Source organism: Sander lucioperca, chromosome 2 (genome assembly GCF_008315115.2).
Source record: "Sander lucioperca isolate FBNREF2018 chromosome 2, SLUC_FBN_1.2, whole genome shotgun sequence".
In the NCBI taxonomy this organism is placed as follows: Eukaryota; Metazoa; Chordata; class Actinopteri; order Perciformes; family Percidae; genus Sander; species Sander lucioperca.
In genome coordinates, this window is record NC_050174.1 from 16364675 (window position 1) to 16389925 (window position 25251).

General features: G+C 40.6%; 1 protein-coding gene across 2 annotated transcripts in view; it reads right to left on the reverse strand.

The window, feature by feature from the left end:
• Positions 1 to 278: 278 nt before the first annotated feature.
• Positions 279 to 25251, reverse strand: part of si:dkey-40c11.2 (drebrin-like protein A) — a 37048-nt gene continuing 12075 nt past the window's right edge. Inside the window, exons 2-17 of one of the 2 annotated variants that reach the window (XM_035994172.1) lie at positions 17194 to 17249; positions 16820 to 16932; positions 15882 to 15956; positions 10007 to 10150; positions 9694 to 9771; positions 9368 to 9519; positions 9189 to 9243; positions 6808 to 6882; positions 6500 to 6608; positions 4652 to 5185; positions 3694 to 4089; positions 3419 to 3517; positions 3163 to 3296; positions 1586 to 1637; positions 1297 to 1471; positions 279 to 1262 (exon numbers count right to left, since the gene is read on the reverse strand). In XM_035994172.1, the coding sequence (XP_035850065.1) occupies positions 1335 to 1471; positions 1586 to 1637; positions 3163 to 3296; positions 3419 to 3517; positions 3694 to 4089; positions 4652 to 5185; positions 6500 to 6608; positions 6808 to 6882; positions 9189 to 9243; positions 9368 to 9519; positions 9694 to 9771; positions 10007 to 10150; positions 15882 to 15956; positions 16820 to 16932; positions 17194 to 17249 (2209 nt within the window). In that variant the 3' untranslated portion in view covers positions 279 to 1262; positions 1297 to 1334. Of the gene's footprint in view, positions 1472 to 1585; positions 1638 to 3162; positions 3297 to 3418; positions 3518 to 3693; positions 4090 to 4651; positions 5186 to 6499; positions 6609 to 6807; positions 6883 to 9188; positions 9244 to 9367; positions 9520 to 9693; positions 9772 to 10006; positions 10151 to 15881; positions 15957 to 16819; positions 16933 to 17193; positions 17250 to 25251 lie in introns of both variants that reach the window. The other variant, XM_031309068.2, reaches the window with a different exon arrangement.

Consider the following 25251-nt stretch of genomic DNA (forward strand, 5'->3'; position numbering starts at 1 on the left):
ATTTAAAAGTAGTGAATAACTCTGACGTATTTATACATAACATAGGCCAATTTTAGAATTCCTACAAAATGTCTGATTGGGGCATTTGTTGTTATTTACAAGCACACGACTACGGCCATTAACATGACGAAATATTAGAGACACTATAAATTCAAATTTGAAAGAACGTGGACACTCAAAAACAGCTGTCAATAATGATAATAGCATTACAGTTTATGTGTGTTTGTTTAAAACCATAAACATGAAGAATCAAACAGGAGACAAACAGTTTAAGGCACTTTGAGTTCGTAGATGCTATATATTTGTAAGTTTTCGAGTAAATACAAAGAACATACATTCCATCAAACAAGCATACAGCATACAAACACAAGCCAAGTATAGAAAAGGAGAAGATCTTTGATGTTGTTTTATACATTATTATATACAGTGCAGATTATTAAGATATTACAGAAGATTACAATAGGAAGATATTTTTTTTTCATGTCTGTGTCGACATAATGCTTTAATTCCGTAAAATCTAGGAAAAATTAAGATGACATAAAATGTGTGAAAGGCCGTCACCATATGAACAAAATACAGCCTATCTTAAAGTGTGATAGAGCGATACAGGTGCCTTTTTCCTCTGCTTGTTTATCTTTTGTTATGCTGCTGTTCTGGTCATTAAAATGTGCAGTGAGACTGTCAGTAACTAAAAAGTGTGACACATAACTCAGGAAATACAGGAAGATGATTATAAGAGGATGGCTGATACATGTATCTTGATTATATATACCAGTCAAGAGCAGTACAATTTTTTTTAGCAATGTAACACACAAAGCAAACGGTGAGCAGAATGGGATGCTTGTTATATGTGTGGATCAAAAAGAAGACGATACACTATAAAAATCTGTTTGTGTTTCTCACAATAAAAGCAAGTTTGTGATCCTTTGTCATCGTGATCTGATCCCTCCCACCAACATTCCTGCTGTATCTCAAAAGGAAATAAGTTATTTTGGTCCAGGAAAAGGTCTCTGCTATTTTATCCAAGAAAATGAGGCTGGGTAATTTCTGCATACTTGTGAGACTATTTTGTTTTACTGAAAACAAAACATCAAAATAGAGAGTCACACTTTCCTTTATGCTTTTTACAAAACAGGGAGTCACATTTTTCTTTATCCTTCCTACAAAATAGAGAGTACAAAGTTTCAGTGGGAGGATTAAGGTAAAAAAAACAAAAAACATGCACAAATGTGAGGGGAGATGGCATCCCTGAGTGTGTGTGTGTGTGTGTGTGTGTGTGTGTGTGTGTGTGTGTGTATATGTGTGTTTGTGTGTGCTAGTGTGTTTCTGCCTGCCTATATGGTCTCCACATAATTGGCAGGGAACAAGCCTTGGCGGCCATCTTTGCTCCATCCCCTCCACCAGGCTTTGTCCACCGTTTCCACGTCCTTGATGATGTCACCGGGCTCAAAAGAGATCTCAGATTCGTCCTCTGTAGGAAACACAAGATAACATGGTGAAGACCCACTAATCACAGTGTAATTACTGTAAGTGGAGACACTTCATGTGCACATGCATGCCGATTATCCTCTAAATGACAGCTTACCTGCTTGGTAGTCATAAAGAGCTCGGACGCACATTTGTCTCTCGGCTAAAACCTGAAATGGAAAAGGAAGACGGAGTCAGAGAAAGGCAATGATCATGAAATACATGTCTTGTTAAACTAAAATTAACAAGACAGAATATAATGAAGTCACTTTCATGGAAACTCTCTTCATATGAACTTTAATTTTAAAAGTTAAGGCTGGCAATATTCTACATTTTTGTCACCAAATCCCATGAAAGGCCAATGAATTGATCTACTAACAAGAGCTTTGTGTAGCCAAAGCCTGATATCTCTTATTTCTCTTTGCAATAACCATCAATTGTTGTCCAAAACGTGTTAAAAATACTTAGCTTCAGCTTATCACTCAGCAACACCCTTATCTTGGGTGACATGTTCTTACATTACTATGAACATGAACATTGTACTTTATTTTAAATGCCACATACGCTGTCCTGCTGCTGTAAATACTCACTGGTAAGCTGAATGTGAATTAATCCAATGCTGAATATAGTCCCCAACAAATGTACTATTTTATTCCTATCGTTATTATTATTTATTCTTGTTTGAGTAATGTTTGCTGAAAACGACAGTACCCAACTTATTTAGAAAATTACTGAGCCTTTTTTTTTTTTTAAAATGAAACAGTATGTTTGTGTAAAGATCATAGACTGTAAATTAGTGGACAGAGCATGTGTGACGTCACCCATTGGTTTGTGGACATCTGCTATGAGCAGTCGAGTTCGCCGTTACAGGCGCAGCCATCCTGGTTGCGGATGTGACAATTTTAGACGAGAGGGAGTGAGGGAGGAGCTGTTTACACTCTACGTTACGTTACACACTTTCACTGGCAATCACATCATAGCCACACCCTCTGCTTTATCGCCGATTTTAAAATCAACGAGACCCTAATTAAAAAAATAAATATCATTCCGTATTGCAGAAGACTTAAAACTGGCGATTGAGACCATAAAGTCATTATGAAATTGTTTACTGTGGTAATAAATCAAGTGAGAAGTGGGCTCGATCGTGTTTTTTTGCGGTGCCTTCCAGGTAGCTAACCCTAACCTTAACCCTAAACATAACCATTGCCGCGCTGCCTGGAAGGAGATGTTGGGGGCAAAAAACACCAAAGAACGAGAAGTAGGTCACTTTGTCATAGACTTCTACAGAAACTAACCTCCTTTTACAACCACACGTGTCGCCCCCTGCTGGAATTCAGATAGAATACAGGTTTAAGGCACTTCCGCATTTGCAGCACTTCGCCGAACCGGATGCGTTGTCCATTAATATTAACAGTCTATGGTAAAGATCTACATCTTCATGAGGAACCAATGAGCTTGGGGCTGAGAGCCACAGACAGGGAGAGTATTGAGAGACAGACTAACACATTGTTGGTTTTGGTCTTTTCGTGGGATTTGTTGACAATAAGAAAAAAATATGATGACTCGATGACCTTTGGACCCAAACAAATATTCAACAATATTTCTTTTTTAATTTAGAATTCCGAAGAAAATAAAATGTTTGGACTAAAAGGCTTGGTGTAAGACACTGTGCAAGTACAATATGTATTACGGTACCTCTTGTCCATTTTCTGAGATCATCTGTTCCTTATCCTCAACAACGTCATCCTCCTCTGCTGTGCCATGAAGATCATAGCAGCCAGCCAGCTCTGGTGAGCTGAATTCTGTGTCAGATGGACTCAAAGATCGCTCTGAGGAAGACCAGTTGAAAATCATTCATCACAGTCCAACCACAGAGAATTAATGTTTTAATGTATTTTCACTGAACAATGCTACTCTGTGCAATATTGTTTAAAATGATTTGTTGCCAAACCTATGCCATTCTCTTCCTCTATGTCCTCTCCATTGGTAATCCCATTGGTTGACAGGACGACAGTCTCGTGTTTGATTACTTGACAAATTGGTTCGGCATCTGAAAGGAATGGTTGTGATCTTTTATCATTGTGCAACATATAATCAAATGTATTTTTGAACTTTTAGAAAGCTACAGTACATCATTTAAAAATAAATGGCGTGTGCCAGTGTAACAATGCAGTGTAAACATGTCAATCAAGTCAAAATAACAGGACACAAGAACAAGAGGGCTACCAGTGACTGCTGACTCAGCAAACTCAGCAGGCTCAGAGTGGGCCTGACTGTCTCCTGATTGGTCATTCTCCTCTCCATCTTCCTTTGCCTCCTCTTCCTCCTGCACCACTTCCACTGGATCCACAAGTAGTGCATGCTCAGCATCCTGTTTTAATCCCTCCTCCTCTTCCTCCTTGTCCTCTTCCTTCTTCTTTTCCTCCTCCTCTTTGTCCTGCTCTCCTGCCTCGGCCTGGACTGGTTCTGTGGCAACAGTGCAAGGCTGTGGTTGTGTTTCAGCCGTCTCCTCCTCGTGCTCCTCCACATCCTCTTCCTCGTCCTCCTCCACCAGTACAGCCTGCACTTTGTAGCCAACGTCTGAGACCAGCTCAGTGTGCACATGAGTGGATGTGTTGAGGTCTGTTGGGTGGAAAATGATATAATTAAAAACACAACTGTGAATTTGATAAGCTTAAATGTTGTAAAAGAGCCCACGAAGACTGTGTATGCCTGTGGTAGAAGAACTGAACTATAAAGCATGCAAAAGTCGGGTTCTCTTGATGCACATTCCAGTTAGACTCGGCATGACTAAAAGTATGTGGTTACTTTGGGAATATTTAATTGTGACTGGACTGTACACTATTCTGAGCTCTGTTATTTCTGTATAACAAGGCACTGATTCATAGTTCCTGGCCTGCTTTACACAGTCTGGAGTATGTGGGAGTAGTTTTTGGCAAAAGCACCTAAGTCACTTTAACCTGTAATACAAAAAATGAATAACCACTACTTAATGTCAAACGATCAATGTCTTTGTCAAAGTAATAAGCAGAGTAATATGCTCATCTTCACATTGCACCGTCACCCTGATTTTGTTGTTTTAGCGATAATGAGACGATCTCTGCCAATTATTTCAAAAAGGAAAAAAATAATAACATTGTATAATCACCTCCCAATATAACTAATGTGTCCTGTTCCACCCTACCTGTGTTTGGCTGTGGTTTCTCTGGAAGAGGAGCTGTTGGAGCCTGTGGAGCTACACCATGCTCGAAGCAGAAAGCAGAGTGCTCTGGCTGGATTGGTGTATTTGGGGGCGAGGCGGGCAGGGCCTCTGGATGTGACTGAGAGAGCTTGTTATTTACTAAACTGGGGGACGAGGAAGCCAAGAGAGTAGGGGAGGCTGGAGGTGCAGAAGGTTGTGTGGGTGACGGTGGTTTGGGCTCAGCCTGCTCTTGGTTGTTAGTTTGTGGAACGCTGGGCAGGGCCGAGGCTGGAGGGGCAGGCCGAAGAGGTGATGTAGGCTGTGACATGGGGGCTCTGGGCCTTTGTGGAGAGGTGACGGGGCGGAAATCGGGGCTTGTGGGGGGCGACGTGGTGCGGTAGATAGGGGAAGGAGGAGCCCGGGAGAAGGGGGAGACCAGGGGTGAACTGTAAGGGGAGGATGATGTGCTGTCTTCTGCTTTAGAGAAGATGAAGGCTGTATCTGTCAGGCTGCGCTGGTATCGTCTGAATGGTTTGCCTGGAGAGAAAGAAAACCGTTTGTGAGTAATTACAAATATATATATATATATATATATATATATATATATAAACTCAGCAAAAAAAGAAACGTCCTCTTACTTTCAACTGCTTTTATTGTCAGCCAACTTAACATCGTAAAACTTTGTATGAACATAAAAAAATTCAACTACTAAGAACTAAACTGAACAACATTTCACAGACATGTGACTAACAGAAATGGAAAAATGGGTCCCTGAACAAAAGATGGTCAAAATCCAAAGTCACAGTCAGTATCTGGTGTAGCCACCAGCTGCATTAAGTACTGCAGTGCATATCCTCCTCATGGATTGCACCAGGTTTGCCAGTTCTTGCTGTGAGATGTTACCCCACTCTTCCACCAAGGCACCTGCAAGTTCCCAGACATTTCTGGGGGGCATGGTTCTCGTCCTTACCCTTCGATCCAACAGGTCCCAGATGTGCTCAATGGGATTGAAATCTGGGCTCTTCGCTGGCCATGGCAGAACACTAACATTCCTGTCTTACAGGAAATCGCACACAGAACGAGCGGTATGGCTGGTGGCATTATCATGCTGGAGGGTCATGTCAGGATGAGCCTGCAGGAAGGGGACCACATGAGGGAGGAGGATTTCTTCCATGTAATGTTCTGCAACTTTTGATTTTTACCATCCTTTGTTCAGGGACACATTTTTCCATTTCTGTTAGTCACATGTCTGTGAAAGGTATTTCAGTTTAGTTCTTAGTAGTTGAATTTTGTTATGTTCATACAAAGTTTTACGCATGTTAAGTTGGCTGAAAATAAAAGCAGTTGAACGTGAGAGGACGTTTCTTTTTTTGCTGAGTATCCAAAAACTGCATGCACTGCAATCCAGGGCTGTTTTAATGAGCTCGTCAGGACCTTCAAGTGAACACATGGTTACGGCTGGGTATCGTTAAAAAATATTCGATACCGGAACTGATACCAATACCGCGACTTTGATGCAGATTACGACACAAATATTTTTATTTATTTTTCAGCTACTGCTACGTTAGCCCCATCTCTGTGCGTAACGTAGTGTTTTTTCCTGCGTGTCTCTATGACGTGTGACGTTAGACAGCCAATCACAAACATTATTAGATCTTGGTAGAAGCACGCTGCATGCTTATTGGCTCACTGACACTGATGAGATTTATTCCTTAGGTATTGAAATTGGGTATTGAATGACGTGGCATTTTTCGATACTCAATACTTTAGAGGCAATTCGGTCGGTATGGAATTCGATACCCAGCCCTACACATGGTAGCATTACTCTCTGTTTAAGCTACTGGTACATACCAGTGCGGGAGGATCCGGGGCTGGTGGGGCTTTGTGATGATGATGATGACAGCTGCCTGAAGAACTCCCTTGGGTTTATGGAGCGCTGGGACACTAATGCTGCTGCCTCCTACAGGTCAGGTACAGTACAGAATGGGCAAGAAATTGAAATGATTAAACAGGCTGTTTAGGTTTTGAAGCTGGTTTAAAAAAATCTAGCATTCTGATGGCAAACGTGTGTCCCATTAGGTTTTTGACGAAGCGCTAATTCAAAGCAATATGAAGTAATGTTTGCTATATGGGTTTATAGAAGTCTAAGATTCACTTACTGCTGCTTTCTCTATAGACTCACTCCTTCTCAGACGAGCCCTCATATCTTCCATATGCTCCCTCTGGTCCTGATCCTGTCAGTGCAAAAACACAGCAGCAATCACATTTACATATTCACACACACACACACACACACACACACACACACACACACATTTTATTGCTTTTAATCTTCATTTAAAATAGAACAATTTGAGTAGATGACAAAACACTTGAGACTTGTGAAACTTAAGTGTTCTGACATTTAGCCCTAATTAATTATACAAAAAAATCAGTGCCCACTCTGAATATGGCAAAGAAAGCAATACCTTGCATCTGAAAACCCCTCACTACACACATGAGTATAACCACCTTAACCTTCACATCTCACAAATACTAACATGCTGTAAGCAGTTTGCACTCATAAACAAGCTTAGGGACAGCCTCGAGTTCGTAACCCATAGTGAGGAACCATGGTCATACATACATCCCTCTTCCTCTCGTTTACAATGTCTGGTGTCTTAGCTACAATTTGAAATCACATCATTTAGTCTTCCAGTTTGAACATGGTAGCCACAACCCCTGAGTGTTTGTGCTTTCAGCATTCAGTATGATTGTATGTCAAAGTTCCATGAAGTCTAAGCCTGGTCCTACCAGACTCTCGTACATTTCATTTGTACAGAGAGTCTGGCCACTCTCCATTGACAAGTGTTAACTTCATAGACTGTATATAAGAATGGACCAACAGATCCCGTTGCTCTGGACGGAGACCAGTGAAGGCCGTTAGAAGCACTTTTCTGGTGAGCGCTGAGCGTTACTGCGCAGCTTCCAACTGAGAAAGACGACGTAAATGTGACGTGAGCAACGTGTCTGAAAGTTGTAAGTCTTCTGGTAGCTGTGCCAAGAGAAATCTCAATCATTCCCAATCTTGCAGAGACGGAGAGCGTAGGTATATGTAAGGAGATAACATAGACACAGGCTAATTAATGCTAACTAAAATGCTAGTTAACATTAGTAATTACACTTAAACAGCTAATGTGAGACGAAACTGCCTGCACGCTTCTCCTGTACTATACGGTAATTTCTCTACTATGCGACAGTAAGTCGCGTGGTTATGACACAATCGTTAGCCTATTTTTATAAAAACGTCTGCTACAGAGCCATAACGTGAGGTACAAGGTAATGGAGCCTTTTATACATTGTCGTGTTTCTTTAGAAATAAACAATGGACAAATAGTCTTTAAACGCTTCAGATGTAAAGTTATTCTCTGTCAAAGTGACGTCAAAATGAATGGCAGTCAATGGGATGCTAACGGGGGGTGATCGCTTTGTAGCATTAAAATGGCGCCATAGGAGGTTCGCGGTCCGCGGAGAAGCTTACCCCCTTGGTTAACTTCCTTGAAGGCGGGTACTCTGTTGAAGTTTAAAACTATTGGATCTGCCCAGAGCCACTCTGGATCTGCCATAACCAATCGCTAATGTTTGGTCATGACGTATGTCATGCGCATGTGCAACAAGAGGGGAGACCGACAACAACTATCGGCTTATATTTAGCATTAGCATCGCTAGCGTTAGCCTTAGTCAACTCCTTCACCATGAACGGAGCGAGCTGGAAAATCAAACTTTTCCCGAACCCTGTGGGGAGGAGGGCCACAACATCATGGCCACCAAGAAAACTCAGCAAATATTGTTCTTTCTCGGGCTTTAACTTCTGGATATTAGGCAGCGTTGCTGCCACAACGGACCGAATGGCGTCGCACGCATCTTTCTAGCACACGTCCTCAACGTCATCGTTCTCAGCCACTCCCTCTGTTCGCTGATTGGACCGCCAAGAAAACCCAACAATATACCGCAAACCCAGACGGAGTACTGAAGGAAAATTAAAAACGAGCGGAAGTACATAGGAGGGCGGAGCCAGGCTAATGAAATCTATCATGTCTTGCTATTTCAAGGGACTTATGCACAGCAATCTTATCAATTATATAGTCCCTTAAAAAAGGCATTATAAACGGAATGATCAGCAGTGGGTACATAGTTCACCTATCCCTGTAAATTTAAATCAGTCCACTGTTTGTTCATGTAGCAGTAAATCCATTAGTCTGTGCACATCAGCAGATGTTGTGGCAGACACTAGTGGCCCCTACATGGATCGAAGGGTCAGTCATAATGTCTTCAGAAACAATTACAGTTTTAGAATCAGACCTCTCAGCCAAAGGTCAATCCAGGTCTTACGCAGGGTTTAGTGAGTTCAGGCCAGTCTGACCAAACTACAAAGCCAGAAGCCAGCAGGTCAGGTGTCCATTTGTTAACAAGGTAAAACCCATGAAAACATGGCTTGGCCACTTTGCACCATTTTACATGCAAAGGCTGTCTAGCAAGATGTACACATCTTTTTACTCACCCATCTGAATTTCTCCTTTTTGCGCAGCTCTTCTTCTTGCTCTGCCTGTTTTCTTCTGCAAGACAGACAAAAATCAATATTAGTGCATTTCCTGTGTATATGAGTCTTTGTTCTTCCAAATCTATACAAAATAGAGCCACTGGAGGGCACTATTGACTAGAAACAGACATTGCGCCTACCTCTGCTCCTCAATCATCTGTAGCTTCTCATTCATCTTTCTGTCTCTCTCTTCTGCATCCCTCCGCTCCTTTGAAATTCTTTCTCTTTCGAGGCGGCGTCTTTCCTCTGCTGCTCGTCTCTTCTCCTCTTCTTTCCTCTCTTCCTCTTCACGCTGACACACACAACGGGAAATAATGGTAGAATATATTATACTTTCATTTTACTTTCAAATCAAAAACTATCTTTATTCAAAGCTTTCCAAATGTAAACAGCAGTAAACATCCTGCTGAACTATATTTTAGCCACTCAAATGTGGCCAAATCGAGAGAAGGCTACTCTGGCGTACCTCTGCACGTGCCCAGAAGGAGTCTCTGTTTATTCGTCTCATCTCCATTGCAGCATTAGTTTTTCTGTAGTTTGTACCCTGTGAGAAAAAGTAATAGTGAATGCAGAGCCACAAATTCTTTCCAATGCACAGAGCGGCATTTGTCACTTAATTGCATCGTTTTCAGTCACTATACTTAAAACCTTTTCAAATGTATTTCATTATTTTCATGAGCATGGCTGAATTAATATATTGGAATCAAAAGTGTCACAATGTGTACATGAAAGTCTCTGTCTCCATCTGATGGGCAGATGAGGTATTGCAGTGGACTCACCACTAAGTCCTCCTTGTCTGCAGACCTGGAGCTCCTTCTCACCCACTGTGTGGGAGTATGGGCCTGGGCCTTGCTGAGCTCTGCTCTTATCTTCTCCTCTGTCACATCCTCCACTTTCTCTGCACTAATGAACGCATGCGCTTCCTGAAACATGGAGGTCAGGGAATGAAAAAAAGATGGCAAGTAGAGTAAGGCAAATGTGAATATAATCCCCCTTTACATACTGCCACACACACACACACACACAGAGCGATAAATCCATGCACAAGTACACACAGTCCCTCTGGTGGTTTTCTCTTGGTCTGACTTAGAGTTATGCAAACTTGAAGCCAAACAGTTGTGCAACTGCTTCAGTTTCAAGGATTGTGAGAGAACAAAAATACTCCCTGGCTTTAGCGTGAGGACAGGAATGCAATGGTTTGGATGGTTATGGATGGCAGAGGGGGGATGGGAAAAAATAAAAAATAGGGCGTAAGATAGGGAGAGTGAGAAAAAGAGTGTGAAAGCATGCGTTTTAACAAAAAGGAAATAGTGAGAGGCCCTCACTTATCATGCAACAGTTCCTCATTACCTGGAAGTCAAGCTTATGGGGGATTTAGAGATATGAAAAAAAGACTATTGATAGATCAAAATCAAAAACCACAAAACCAGAATATAGTGTTCCACTGCTGCTATTTCTATGACACAGGTAGGTGTTAAACATGAGCTGAACCCATGCATGTATACAGGGATTTGTATGTGGCTAGGACCTCCGAATAATTTCCATGGAGAGTAAATCCAGGCTTGTTGATGGAGGGCCAGGTCTGTCAGCCTCCAACAGGAAACCACAGCTTTATCTGAGTGACAACGCTGACACTGACACTGAACAGAGCATTCAATGTGACCTATAATACATGTCAGTACAGTGTATAATCCATATCACTCTAGCTGTCACTGCCAACTATACACACACACACACACACACACACACACAGACCAGACAAGCAGTCCACAGTCCTGCCAGGTATGCTGGGGAAATCATGGGAACAGACAGAACCACAATCTACAACAAAAGCTCCCAGTAGCAGACAATGTTTGCCCATTAATGACAGCCTTATACTGTATTTAAATAAGCACAGGAGATACAAAACCTGCCAGGGTTAGCGATGGTATCACCTATACTTAATGGTAGTTCATATAAAAGCAGTAGCAAGTGGATATTATTTAACACATACAGTTCAGACAGCTGTGTGCATGCGACTTTAACAGTCTGGCAAACCTATTGCACATTAAACGGCTAACAGAACAGTTTGCTCTCAGGAAAAACTGTGTTCTTAGAACTAGAGTGTTTGAGACCTCCTCTCATTCTCTCACCTTCCCCTCCTTGTTCTTTTCCCTCTTCTTTTCAACCTGTTTCAAACACATAAGATGTGTTTTGCTGTAAATCAGATAGCTTTAGCAATTTACTCTTTCTATGTGAGCTCATAGTACTGTTTCAACAGTAAACTGCTCTATTTAGGCAAATGTGTCATGATTACCCCTATCCATGCCCTAGATATGTCAATGGGAAAATCCCAGTATAACGTCCAAGTGGGATGTTGCATGCGAACCAACTATCTTTTTAGGATTGGTGGCATTGGGCATTGATGACCTCGGCGATGAAAACGTACTATGGGTGTAAGAATATAACCTCTCTGGGAGGAAAAAGAGCCCAAGGTGATGTGACAGGATATGAGTTTCCAGCTCGATATAATTGTGCTCAACTCTGCAAAAACTGTCTGCTCTGGATCTGCATCATACAGTTTCTCTCCTACTCAGACTGAGTTGTTCAGACTGTGAGAAGCAGTAGGTGGATGTGGAGATACTTAAGCGAAGTCTGACCCAGTTAATTGATGGTTCACTTATAATCAATGTTAATATTCGCATGTATCAGTCTGAGTTAAAATTTTGGGTAGCACTTTAATTTAAGGGGTGTGCATAAGACTGACATGACAAAAAAAACTCAGTAAATCACCTTGGTACTGTATTCACTGTCGTCAAAATGGTCTTATAACTTTTATGGCATCTTAATGACAAGTCCAAATGGTTCCACTTTACTTGAGGTCAAGGGAATTATTTATGACACCGTTATAAAAGCATTTGATGGTGAAATCAAACTTTATGACAAGTCCAAATTAACTTGAGGTCAAGGAAAAATATTCATGACACAATTATAATGGTAGCATGACAGCCAATGTACCAAACCAACCACTTATTACAGTTTTAAATAGACACTTTAAGTTTGATAATTAGGCCTGCTATGACATATTTATGACAGGTTATGTTGTCTAGGCTAATGTCAAGTTGTCATAACACAGACATTGTTGTCTTGGTTAATGTCAAGTTGTCCAAAAAACTAAAACATCTCAAACAATGCTAAATTTGCATACATACATTAATATTACATTGCATGACACTTAATGACAAGAGTCATAAAAAACATTCTTAAAGACTCCTTTATGTTTATGACATGTGTCATGTCATGGTTATGACGGTGTCATGTCAGTCTTTTGCACATCCCTTCAAATAAAGTCTTTTGTGTTACTGTTAGCTAAATTATTACTGATTTAAAAGTTTCTTTAAATGTAAAATATTATGTTAGTTGATTCATAAACTGTAAGATAAGATTATTGTTGCATTATTAGCCTTTTATGTTCATGCCATTTAATGAGAGTTCCTAATGAGAGACAGAAGTAACAATAGAGGTCGATGTTGGTTGATATGAAAGGAAGTCCTCTGTTCTGAAGTGTGTCAGGGCGAGATGACAGACGTGAATGATCTAAAGTGCTTCAGGGTTTAGTGAATGGACCCAGACATGTTGCTATATTCCATATTTACAATAGACGTACTGTTCTTTGTTGCAATCCAAATCTCCTGCTCCACCTTAAAAGACATTTGGCATCGTGCTAGGCTGTCATATCACCAAATAAAGTTATGTTCATATTACGTTTGATTAATTAAATTAAATTATCAAATTAAAAGGTAGAAAAGATTCAAATTCTCCTGTGTCTTCATTTCCAGTTTTACAACCATTTCATATTTAACTACTGTATATCACACACACACACACACACACACACACACACACACACACACACACACACACACACACACACACACACACACACACACACACACACACACACACCCTTCTGACTCACATTATTTGTTATTCTTTCAGTAGAAACAGAGAACAATGGACACATCTGTACCCTATTCATATTTTAGTTTTCATAACTTAACACCACACTGGAGTACAGTATGTAACGTACCCAAATCTGCTGCTGCAGACTCGCCTGAACAAAAAACCCCTCACTGCCAGCTGGGACATGCAGCGTAGCAAGCCAGAGAAAAAAAAGGAAAAAAGAGAAAGAAAGAAGCAAATAACAAATACAAACTAACAAAGTGCCGAGGGAATTTCTAACTTACTGTATCCATGGCAATTTAAGCCAAGATTCTAAGAAAACAAGCTAACTGAGCCCCAAGTTATTATCGTCACTCAATTTATGTAAGTGGGTTATCTCAGTAGTTTTGTTTCCCAGTCTTCGCAAGGTCAAATAGGAATTTAGCTGAGAGTCAGGATTCTTTAAGGCTGCGGCATCTGTTGATTTTCTGATTAACATGGACAGAATTCAACCTTGCCTTGCCTTGGTAGCATAGGTAACATCAGCAGCTATCCTACGACCTCCTACTATTTTGATTTCATTTCTCCTAAAAACAACTAGCCCTCTAGGTCCCCTTAGACAATGTCAAATCAGTCACATATTGTTTTAGATTGCAAAAGAATCAAAACGAGAGAGGTGACCATAAAACAGGTAGCCTATGAGTTTTCATGAATGCATTATGTAATGCCATATCTTTGACTTTGCATTAGCATTGGTGGAAAAAGTTTGCATATCCTATACTCAATTTAAAAATCCATTAAAATTACAAGCTACAAGCTCACAACTTTTCCTCAGTTAAAAAGAGACCTTTGAATTGTGAATGAGCACCCACAGACGGATCGATTGATCGACTCTTAATTGATTAATCAACATTACATTGCCACTCAAATTGAATGGGCACAGAATCAATGTATGGAGCCTGGGATAGAAGTAATTTGGTGCTTGTTATCCTTGAAACATGATTACACATTTTTGAGGTCTCCACAGATACAAACTATGGTATCAGTTGGTATAAATATTAATTTTTATACAGTCTCACTTCTTGGACTGCTGTTTTTTGCAAGGCATGGTGAAATATTTGTGAAGATTAATAGAAACTATAAAACAAAATGGTTTCAGGAATTTATCACACACCAAACCCAGATGATTTCCCAGACAGAGGTATGACGCAGACTGCTGTGCTGTTTTACAAGCTCCCCATGATGTTTGCATTATTCTTTGCCAGCATATGAAGTCAGCTTTTATAAAAAAAATATTTTTGTTCATGAATAATGCATGTGATAGGAAAGATGAATAAAACGATTACATGGCCATCATATAGAGTTAGAATGAACAGAAGACAGGATAGCACAGTTACGTATCATCACTACAGTCTTTGCAAATGAAATCCATATGCTTGGCTATGATGTCCATGTTGCAGATACAGTATGTTCTCTTTTAGTCTGACCCAGCTATAACTAATACATCTAAGTCTGAACTGCTGTGAAAAGGAAACATAAACTTAGATTATTTTTCTAATTATTACAGTTCAAGCTAACAACAGTTTGGTCTTGATCTAAAATAAATAATTTCTGTTCCCTTTTTTGTCATTATTCACAGAGAACTGACTTAGTACTGACAGTAGAGACCATAAGTTGATTGCATAGTCGTGACACAGGGCAGGCCTTTAATGTGTGTGTGTGTGTGTGTGTGTGTGTGTGTGTGTGTGTGTGTGTGTGTGTGTGTGTTTGCTAAGGTTAGGGTTCCCAATTTTCCCACAATTCTCAGAAGGAGAGACGATTTTCTTCACTCCACGCCATATTGACCATGTAATCATTTCTCCACAATTTTGAAATCCCCTATGAATATGTACACAGGCCCAATGGTGCTCTTTCACACACACAATCACACACACAGTCTCACAGAGGGGTTAGGCCCTTTCGGACAGTGGCTCACAAAATCCCAGACTCGACATTTACTGTTTAAAAAAAAGAGACAAAAAAACAACAAACATTCCACAGATGCTTCTGCAGTTGACTGGGTGATGCCTTTATATGGAAACTAGTAAACCTATAATAGGTCAGTTGACCCTCTCCTAGTAAGATTGAAATGCTAAATAAACACAGTTTGAGGGGCACAGATGGAGAGAAGCTGCAGCTAATATGGTGATGGATGAGGTTGCTGTTATACCGTATACACACCTGAATCATAAAAACAGAGGTTCCCTTTTCTCTGTTCCCTCTACATCCTGTCTCTCCGAGCACCACTAGAGAATGTGATGTGACTTCAGGTTGCACCACAAACAATGGAGCTTTCAAGCCCAAACTTAGCTGTCTCTCCCTGGTAGCGACAAGGCAGATAGACCAATCGCATAACCAAACGCAATAGAACAGGAAGTGGACTGAGGACAGGAAACTCAAAACAATACAAAGTAAACTGCTGTGAGTAAATATAGAGCACAAAGTCCACCAGAGATACAAAAAAAAAACTGAAGAGGAAGAACTATAGCAGGGCTTTTTGCGAAAACAAAGAGTGCCAGGCTATTTTAATATACTGGACTGCGTCTGCCACTCCTCAATGCTAAAAATGTCACAGCCTGAACTATATCATCTTTAATGCATGGTTTAATGGGGAACATATAAAATAGACAAACTACTGGATAAAGTGCACAAAAGTTAGTGATTTGTGATTAAGCACACTGTGATCTACTGCACCTTAAAGAAGCTTTTAATGGCTGGAATGTGGCTGGCACATTCTGTCCTTCGGAAGTCATCCACATTTTGGCCGACCTGCAGACAAACACAGGATGTAGACACTTACATTCATATCATACCTCTCGGAGAGGACTTAAAAAGAGGAGGAAGAGAAGCTGAGGTAAAATAGGATTCACATTGCTGTAGTATAATCTGTGTTTCACCATTTTTATAGATGATTCAGTGAAAACATAAAAGCTCAAATATTAATTATGAAGTACAATTTACAGCATATCATTATATAACTATGCAGCATTATTTTGCATATTTATAAACCTAATATAAAAAAATGCATATGTTTTTTTAAATATTCGACTGGCTGCAGATGTAACACGATCCCACCATGACTGCAGAACAGCAACATTGTAAACATTCCCCCAGCCTCTGTTTCTTGGACTAATTCATGGCCAGATTTCAAACAATCAGAGGTAGGGGCAACCTGCCTGTTTATAACAGAGCTCCACAACTGTCTGACAAATATCAGACATGCCCTGTGATTCATAAAGTTTTAGAATTTTATGTATACTATTAGAATGAGGTATGTGCTACATGCTCACAGCATTTTCCAACATGTCAGATGCCACATAAGCCTGTGTCAAAACAGGACCATAGAATGTGAATAAGTCAAGCAGTTTAGGATTTTCTCCAGCGCATTTTACAGATGAATCAGTGCATAGATTTGTCTGTATGTGACCACTTAAGATGTTAAATTATCTTGGACCTGCCACATTATTTTGCTGTATCTAAATTAATGCAAGTCTGTGTGTGTACCTGCTATTTCCATATGTAAGTGCAAAGCTTACATGTGTTTCTGTCATTTTTGCTAGTAGGTTTGTTTCTTTAGCATGATAAGCTTGTGCTTACATGAGCTAAGCCCCATGAGCCTGTCTGCCACTCACCCAGCTGATCATTGCAATCCGGGGGCCTCCTGTCTCCACACTTCCCACTTTGCACAGTCCATATTGAGGCTTGGAGATGTGAAACTTCCCTGCCAGCTCTGCCACACCACCCGCTGTTAGAAAGGAGTGAGGGATAAGGAGAAGTTGGGGCAACAAAGGAAAAAGGAGACTGATGAAGAGTTCGACAACAGAAATGCTACATTTTCTCTCAATAGCAAATTGTAAGAATGTTAGAATATTCTCTAAACGCCAGAGGACATGTGACTTCCTTTTAGGCCAAAGTGAAGAAGCTGACAAGTTGCATTGTTTGTAGGGCTTAAACATTCAAATGTTGCATTTCTAACAAACATACCACATATGACAGTCCTTCTTACCTCCTGAGTCAGCCAGTTTGAGCTTGTTGGTGACTCCATCATATGCGAATATTGCCCTGTGGACATACAGACAAACACACACACAGGTCAGCTTCTGAGAAATGTGGGTGACACAGACATGACAAATGCAATTGTAATGATGAGTGTCAACAAAACACAGGTTGGATTTGCTAGACTAAATGACTACTTGTTTGATTTCTGCATGCCCAAGGCTCATCCAAAACTTTCATATCCAAGCATGAGTGTGTGGACAGCTGGGTTCAGTCTCTCATTGGGCACAGGGGACGCAGAGGCACGCACACATGCAAAGCCAGATGTTTTACTGCCCATACTTGTCTAAACCATAACAAGCTTCCCTGCAGTGCAAAGCATCTCTACAATGCACCAAGAAAAATGAATGATCTTCAGCTGTGATACATGCACTTGTGTCACAGCCTTTACTCCCAGAGGCCTTTACAGTACATGCGTAAAACAGGAAGGCACTCAGCAGCACGTTATGTGAAATAAATATAGTCAGTGCTGTTCACAGCTACGGGGCTTTTGACATTTTGCAGGTGAAAACCTGTCCTACTGCACCCTTTAGTCAGTTTAAACTGCAAGTCACCGTGGCAACTCAACAACTCATGGTGTGTTTTCATGAGACCAGTGAGATACAACAGCTGAACAAACTAAGTGCAGTGATTGTTTTTGAAATGTTAGCTTTGTTGCAGAATCTCCCAAACAGAAATGTGTGACTTCCTAATCAACTAAAGACAAACAAACCAAAAGAGAAACTGGATTCTTACTTTGGTACTTGTATTGCTACGCATCCTCCTGGCTGTTATCTATCCCAGTAGTTGAGAGTCCAAAATGATACCCATGTGCTATTTGACATGACATGCTTCTAACATAATCCTGATTTATGTGTATTTGAAGCACAACTGGGGGTTAATGTGTGTAAGTGTAAGTGACTTTACGAGGTGGCCTGCAGAGAGATGAATTGTCAAAGCTTTAGTGTGTGTATGTGTCTGTGTCTCTGACTGTGTGTCTGTGTACATTTCTCTCTGTAGGACTCCTGGGGGTGTGTCAATAACATCTGGAGCTGGGTTGGAAGAGTGTAAGGCCATGAGCAGCTATTACAACGGGCCAAAGGTGAATGGTCTGTGTTTGCGGATGTGTGTCGGGAGGAGGGAGTGAGTGAGAGACAGGGAGAATGAGACACAGAGACAGAGAGAGAAAAAGAAAGTATTAGTTCAGCATAACGTTTTGGCACACTATACAAAGTCCACAGTAAAAACAGCAGCAGTTTGGCATAAAGACTAACAACAGGCCAGCTAACTCAGTTAGCATTTCTGAGTCACTCTGCTATTTTTTCCTGATACAACAAGTCTCTGTCTTTCCAAAGACCAAAGAGCAACAAAAGTCAATCGGTATGGGTGTGAGTGTGCTGAGGACACAATAACCATATTGTGCGCCCTTTATTGAGCAATCTGCATGCTGGCCCTGCATGTGTGAGTAGGCAGGCTGAAACCATTCTCTCATTGTTCTGATGTGCTGATAATGCTGACAGGTGTTTACTGTATATCTATCATGTCACCAAGCCAAACAAAGTATTGTTCAATAACATTTTGTCAGAATATAAAGAATTTCGTGGAAACATTCTCCAGGGCTCTCCAGCATTACGTGAGCATTATATGTGTCACCCGGATCATTCACATACATGTCTTTAGGGATTAGTCTAGCAACGATGACTATATGAACAACACACTCCACTCCACTCCCTCATTAGTCTTAACAGCATTCAGAACTTAGACACCAATCCACATTTACTGATGCCTGGTCCTCGAGACATTCCCAAAGGTCACCATTCACGAGCAGTCAAGTTCACAGATCACTGTGCCTCTGAAGGAGTCTTAATTGCATAGGCAAATTCTCCGCCCACAGGGAGCAGGCTTGCACATGAGGTTACACTGTGTGCTGTGGGAGACTCTTTGTTCTGCCAGAGCCTTTACTTAGATGGAGTTTGCAAAATCCTATTTCCAGCCATTTTTCTCCTTAAGACTTTACTTAATCTCTGTCTATGATACTAACAAGGTCAAGGGGTTTACCAGCAACCAAAGTAAGAAATGATCAAAATCTATGAAATAATTTTTTTTTAAGTATAAATAGGGTGATCCCTTTACTGTAATAAACATTATTATTATGCCTTCAGGAAAAACACATAATGCATTGGCACAATACAGTTTATTGAGGGGATCAAGTTACCATCCTGAACCTTTTTCTACTTTTTTTTTTAAAGTCTCATTTTAAGGACGCCCCATTCAATGGTTTTATTAAAAGAGTATCTGCCTGGTTGAAATTGAAATGAAACCTGCTTACACAGTATTTCCATGGTTGAGTGACTCCTTGTTGTTGACCTGAAATGAGTGGATTATCTTTGACGAGAAGGCCTGCAATAGTTCCCGGTTCTAGATATTACATGTTTTTACACGTTTACTGTAACAGAGGATAATGTTAAACCCTGTGGTAAACCACTGATGGATAATCTGGATATGCCAGCAGTGTGGTGATGTGACTCCTGGGGGACAGTTCTCCCTCTATGCACACTACACAGATGGTTAAGGTTCAGGTTCACATTACAAGTGTATACCCTGCTGAAGTGTCTAACACAGTTTTATGGACACTCTTCTGTAGCTGACCCATGATATGTCACTATATCCAGATGCCCTTTTCTCTCTCTCTTCTTGATCATCTTTGTTACTGTAATGTAATAGCAGGAGTATTCGTAGTAGAAAAATCTGTCCTAACTAACAGAGCAGATAGACCCCCACTCCTTCACCCATGTAGGTTTCTGGACAGCTACACTGACTGATGAGAAAAACAGACTCTCTTATGTCGGTACTCCAGCCCACCTCCAGACTCAGCCAGCTATGACCTCAGCTCTGAGAGAGGGAGGGAGGGAGGGACGGTGGAGAAGAGAAGAGAAGAGACATGTGAAATCTAGGAAAAGAGGCCATCATTAAGGGGAGAAGGGCACGAAAAGGGGAGAGGGTGAGGCAAAGAAAAGAAAAAAACAATGATGGCATAATCTGAAACTTTTTGTTAAAGTAATTTACAATAAGGAATGCTTGTGCATCATTACCACAGCCAACCACTCAGTGCAGCTATACAACAAATAAACAGCCATTCATCTCAGAGTACACAGGCATACATACAGTACATAAACACAGACATGCACACACGCATGCACACACACACACACACACACACACACACACACACACACACACACAAAATATACTGTAAGCCTGAGCCAGTAACAATAGGGATTGTTTGTTTTGGACTACCAGAGCCTCTGTTATACCTCCAAACATGCTACGCTCTACCATTTCAAGATGAACATAACAGAAGCAGATGGTGAGCTGTGCTGCAGAAGGCCTTGTTTTCACTTATCCTGGCATTCCGCTACACCAGGCTAAACTATGAACCATTTCAGTGTGGTAATATGAACACAAATACACGCTACTCTTGTATTGTCATTTCTAAAGAGACTTTCTTCCCTTGCACTATCATCCAATTTAGTTTTGATGTTCTCAAGGAATGCATTTCATTGTACTTTGCATTGTAATACAATAAGACGAAGCAAAATGAACCTATGAAAATACGTTTTGAGCCCCAGAACCAATAATCATTTGTCATATTCCTTATTCACCTCACCATCCCTTCTCTCTCTCTCCCTCTCTCTCTCTCTCTCCATATATTCTGTTAATATCTCCCCATCATTACTACTTTAAAATCATTATTCTGACCCCCGTCTCATACAACATATTTCTTTCCCTCCTACTTTAATTCCTGTAGCACAACATACCTCTTTCAGAAACAAAAGCAATATCTCATCCTCATCTTTTTCTCCCTCGACTCCACACTCCCTCCCTCTGTGTCCCTCTGACAGGAAGATCTTGTGGGCTCGTGGGTCATTTATTCCATCTTTGCCAGCGGGGGAGATATATGAGAGATTTGTGGTTATGCATGCTGTTGCGATATGATAAACTGCGCATGAAGAGAAAGATATGAGAAAATGGATGAGAGGCTTGGAGCTCCCACCAGGATTCACTGCCCAGATTATGCTCTCCATCAGGTCATTCTTTCGTTCCTTTTGCCCCTGCTGTTCCACAAATTGCACACACATCCCCAGTGGTCCCACCAACTCTCATGTAAGGCTTTTGTCAAGACCTGTGATTTTAACAATGCAGTCTTTTCAATGCTTATTTCATGCTCTAACTTCTTTCAAGTTTGTATTTTCATCTACTTTTTCCACAAGCTACCTTCTGTTCAGTTCATTTTACATCATATGTTTTTTCTGTCCCCTCCCCCATCAGCCCCCCATCTTCTTACTCTTTTCTCAAAGTTAACCTGGGCTCCAAGTGCTATTTTTAGTCTCTCCGTCTACCTCTCTGTCTGTGCTGGAGCGGGGAACTCAGAGACGTCCCCACAGCGCACAGCTCTCATTTCCTCTCGCCAAACATGGGCAAAAAAAGTCCAGCCAGACTCGACTGCTGAAAAAGTCCCCCCCCCCCGTCCGGCATGGTACTCATATAGTGTCCACACGGCGACCCCAGTGGTGTGCAAATTCCTCCGTCCGTCTGGACTGCAGAGACATGTGGAGATTATGGGTAGAGGTTGAGAAATGTGAGTAAGAGAGAAGAAGTGACGGAATGAGAGAGTGATAGAACATCAAAGCCAAAGAAGTGGAGAGAAAGGAAAAAGAGAGAATGCCACTACATCTGTCTGGCTTGTACAGAGTGGTACAGTGTGCTCTAAGGTGATGCATACAGTATAACTGAAAAACGTGGCATGGTAAACCACAGGCACGTTCAAATTTGAATGTGGTAGAAGATGTTGCCAGGGAGCATACACAGTTTAAATAAAAAAAAGTTTAATTAGGTTTTATATTGTTCTGGTTAGGAAACCCCTACACAAAGCATGAAGATTGCCCATCATCATATCCCACCATAAAGTAATTAAAACTGCTGTGACCCAATCAGTATTTTTTTCTCTTTGGCCCCTCATTAAGTGATGAAACGTGGATGTCAAAATGATGTAGGCGGCTGCTGAGGGATGGTGTTTATATGAACACCTCTCTGTGCTTAGTAAATATCCCACTCAGAGAACTGAGTGCTAGAAAAACAGAGACAGGGTTAGGAGGGAGCAAAGGAGAGAAGAGATGTGACCGTTTCTCTTGAAAAGCAGGTAAGAGGAAAGTTGCAAAGACAACAGAGAAGGGAAAAGCACACAAAAAGGGATAGTCTTGGCCCTCATACTCATGGTTTGCTGCAGAGGGTTTAGTCAGGTGCCCTGCAGAGAGTGGGCTGTAACCACTGTAATCCCTACAGTCAGTTTAAAGTGCCCATATTATGAAAAAAATCACTTTTTCTGGGATTTGTTGGGATTTGTTGGGATTCTGTTATGTTGTGTCTCTGGTGCTTCCACACACATACAAACTTTGAAAAAAAATCCATCAGTGCTGTTTAGAGTGAGATATGGTTTCTAAATGTGTCCTGCCTTCAGTCTCTGGGTGAGCTGTTCAAAATCGGCACGGCTTTCTACGTCACAAGCTGAAACGAGCAGGCTAACCGCAACCATTAGCTCGTAGCGTTAGCATGCTAACGTTAGCATGCTAACGCTAGCATGCTACCTCGTTCTCAATAGCAAAGCACTGCTACAACACACACAAGTTCACCATAATCTACAAAAGAACTACTTCCATGTGCGCCCTCATTTAGAAGTCTCCCAGCTAATCCTGCCTTGTAACTGACCGAAGTTGTAGAAACAGCCTTTCTTTTACTGTCTATGGAGCTAGCTAGCTGACATGATCTACATCTGAGCTACTGAGCATGTGCAGTGCAATCAAAGATAGTACAGAAGAAGAAGAAGAAAAGAGGTCTCACTCTGTAGCTAAAACAGAGACCAGCTGAAAAGAGGATCTGCAGCAGTGAGAGAGAGCACTGCAGTACAACAAAAATATGGTGTTTTTTGAAAATTAAACCATGTAAACCTATTCTGGTACAACCTTAAAATACAATTATGAACCTGAAAATGAGCATAATATGGCTGCTTTAAAAAAGTTTTTAAACCTACAGTTGAAACACGGCACCGAAGTCTCCTAAAGGACAACTTAAAATTATATTAGTAAAGTAATATTCTTCTACTTGCCACTGATAAAATGCATCTTGGTTATTAATTAAATAGAGAAATACATTTTTATTTGAATGTATTGCTCATTGGAAAACAATGTCGATGTGCTGATAAAGTCACAAGGCATAGTGCAGACAAAAACCAAAGACAATAGCTAAGGGGACATTTGTTGATCCCCACAATGATGTGGGGTGTCACATGACCAAGCCAAACATCCTAAAGCAGTGTAGGGTTTATGAAGTAAGGTGTAATATCCCTTTGCTGTCATTTCAACTGAAGACAATACTTAACATGCTCCTCCCTCTCCCACTGAGATGGGATTCAAGTAATGCCCCATGAGAAGGGCAGTGTACAAAAAAATCCCTAATTATGCAAGAAATAATGATATTTTCATTATAAAACATATACTATCAATCTCCAGTCTGCATCTGGTCTGCTCCATGAATATTATTGTGTCAGAAGTAAAGCTGGCTTAGGGAAAGGCTTTATGTAAACCGCTGGCAGAAGCTCTTCATTTAGTTTATGATGTTATGGTAGTGCCTAGCACAGAAACCTTGATCCAATAACTAGGGATAGACCGATTATCGGCCCTGGCAGATTATCTGTGTCTGCGTTTTATTTGCCTGATAACCGATAAAGTTAATTAACTAAGAAGTGCTCTACTTTGGCTCCGCTACAGCTCTGTGTCTGTCCCTCTGCTTCGGTTTCACTCACCACTGAGTCTGACTTAATGTCCCGCCCACAACACTATCTGACTATCTGTGTATTAAGTTAAAAGATTCTAATTTATTAAATACTTACTTAAAGCATTTAAACAAAGTGTTGTGTTGGAGTTTGTAACATTCCAAAATCTTAATTTTGACTTAAAGATTTTCATTTTCACTGTAAATGCATATCAGTTGGAAATATCAGTTATTGGTTTCATGAACTACTAATAATCGGTATCGGCCTTGAAAAAACTGTATCGGTCGATCCCTAACAATAACCAAACCATGACAAGTCCCAATCAATAGCATTTGCACGCACACGCACACACACACACACACACACACACACACACACACACGCACACACACACACACACACACACAAAGTTTGATTCAGGCAATGCTTCATATTTAGTAAAGCCTAAAATTAGGTTTAATAAATTGTAGCAATGTAACTGTAGATGAAAGCCTTATATTCTCTGAGAATAAACTCTAGAATTTTCCATTTTAATAGTGAAAATGATGCAACATAAGGACCAATACATCTGTAAAAGCCACAACGCTTCAGTGACATTGCACCACAAACAAAAAAAGTTGATCTTCAACTTGTGTTTAATCCAAGCACCTGCAGTGATATTACTATAATGGCAAAAAACAGAAACCTTGTTGAAAAGCTTCATCTTATGCTCTGACAATTCGGATCAACACAAAACCGTTCATTCAGATCAAACATGAATCCATATTAATACTTCAATTGATAGAAGTGAAATGAAAACACTGTCCCATGTGAAGCTCTGCTATTGAGCTAATAGTATTGATGTACTTTTAGGACCATGGTACTGCTGAAGCTATAACATAACAGTATTACTCATAGAATTCTGTATTGTCATTAACTGCCAAAGCTTTTCTTTTTTACTTTTCTAAAAAGTCTAATTGTATGAATGGAAATCTACCAATCAAGAAACCTCCAGTGACTCCAGAGCAAACAAAGTAATGCAAAAAACACTGCTTGCTTTGCATGTTTCAAATACTTGGACAACAGGATGTTTAGACATGCTGGGTTAGAAATGTGACCTGTTAGTCCAAAGTCTCAACTGTGTTTTGTATTCTTAGGTGTTGTGTCCTTTCTCATCTTGCTTTGGCTATTCATGCAAACATGAATAAAAAGAAAACTCTA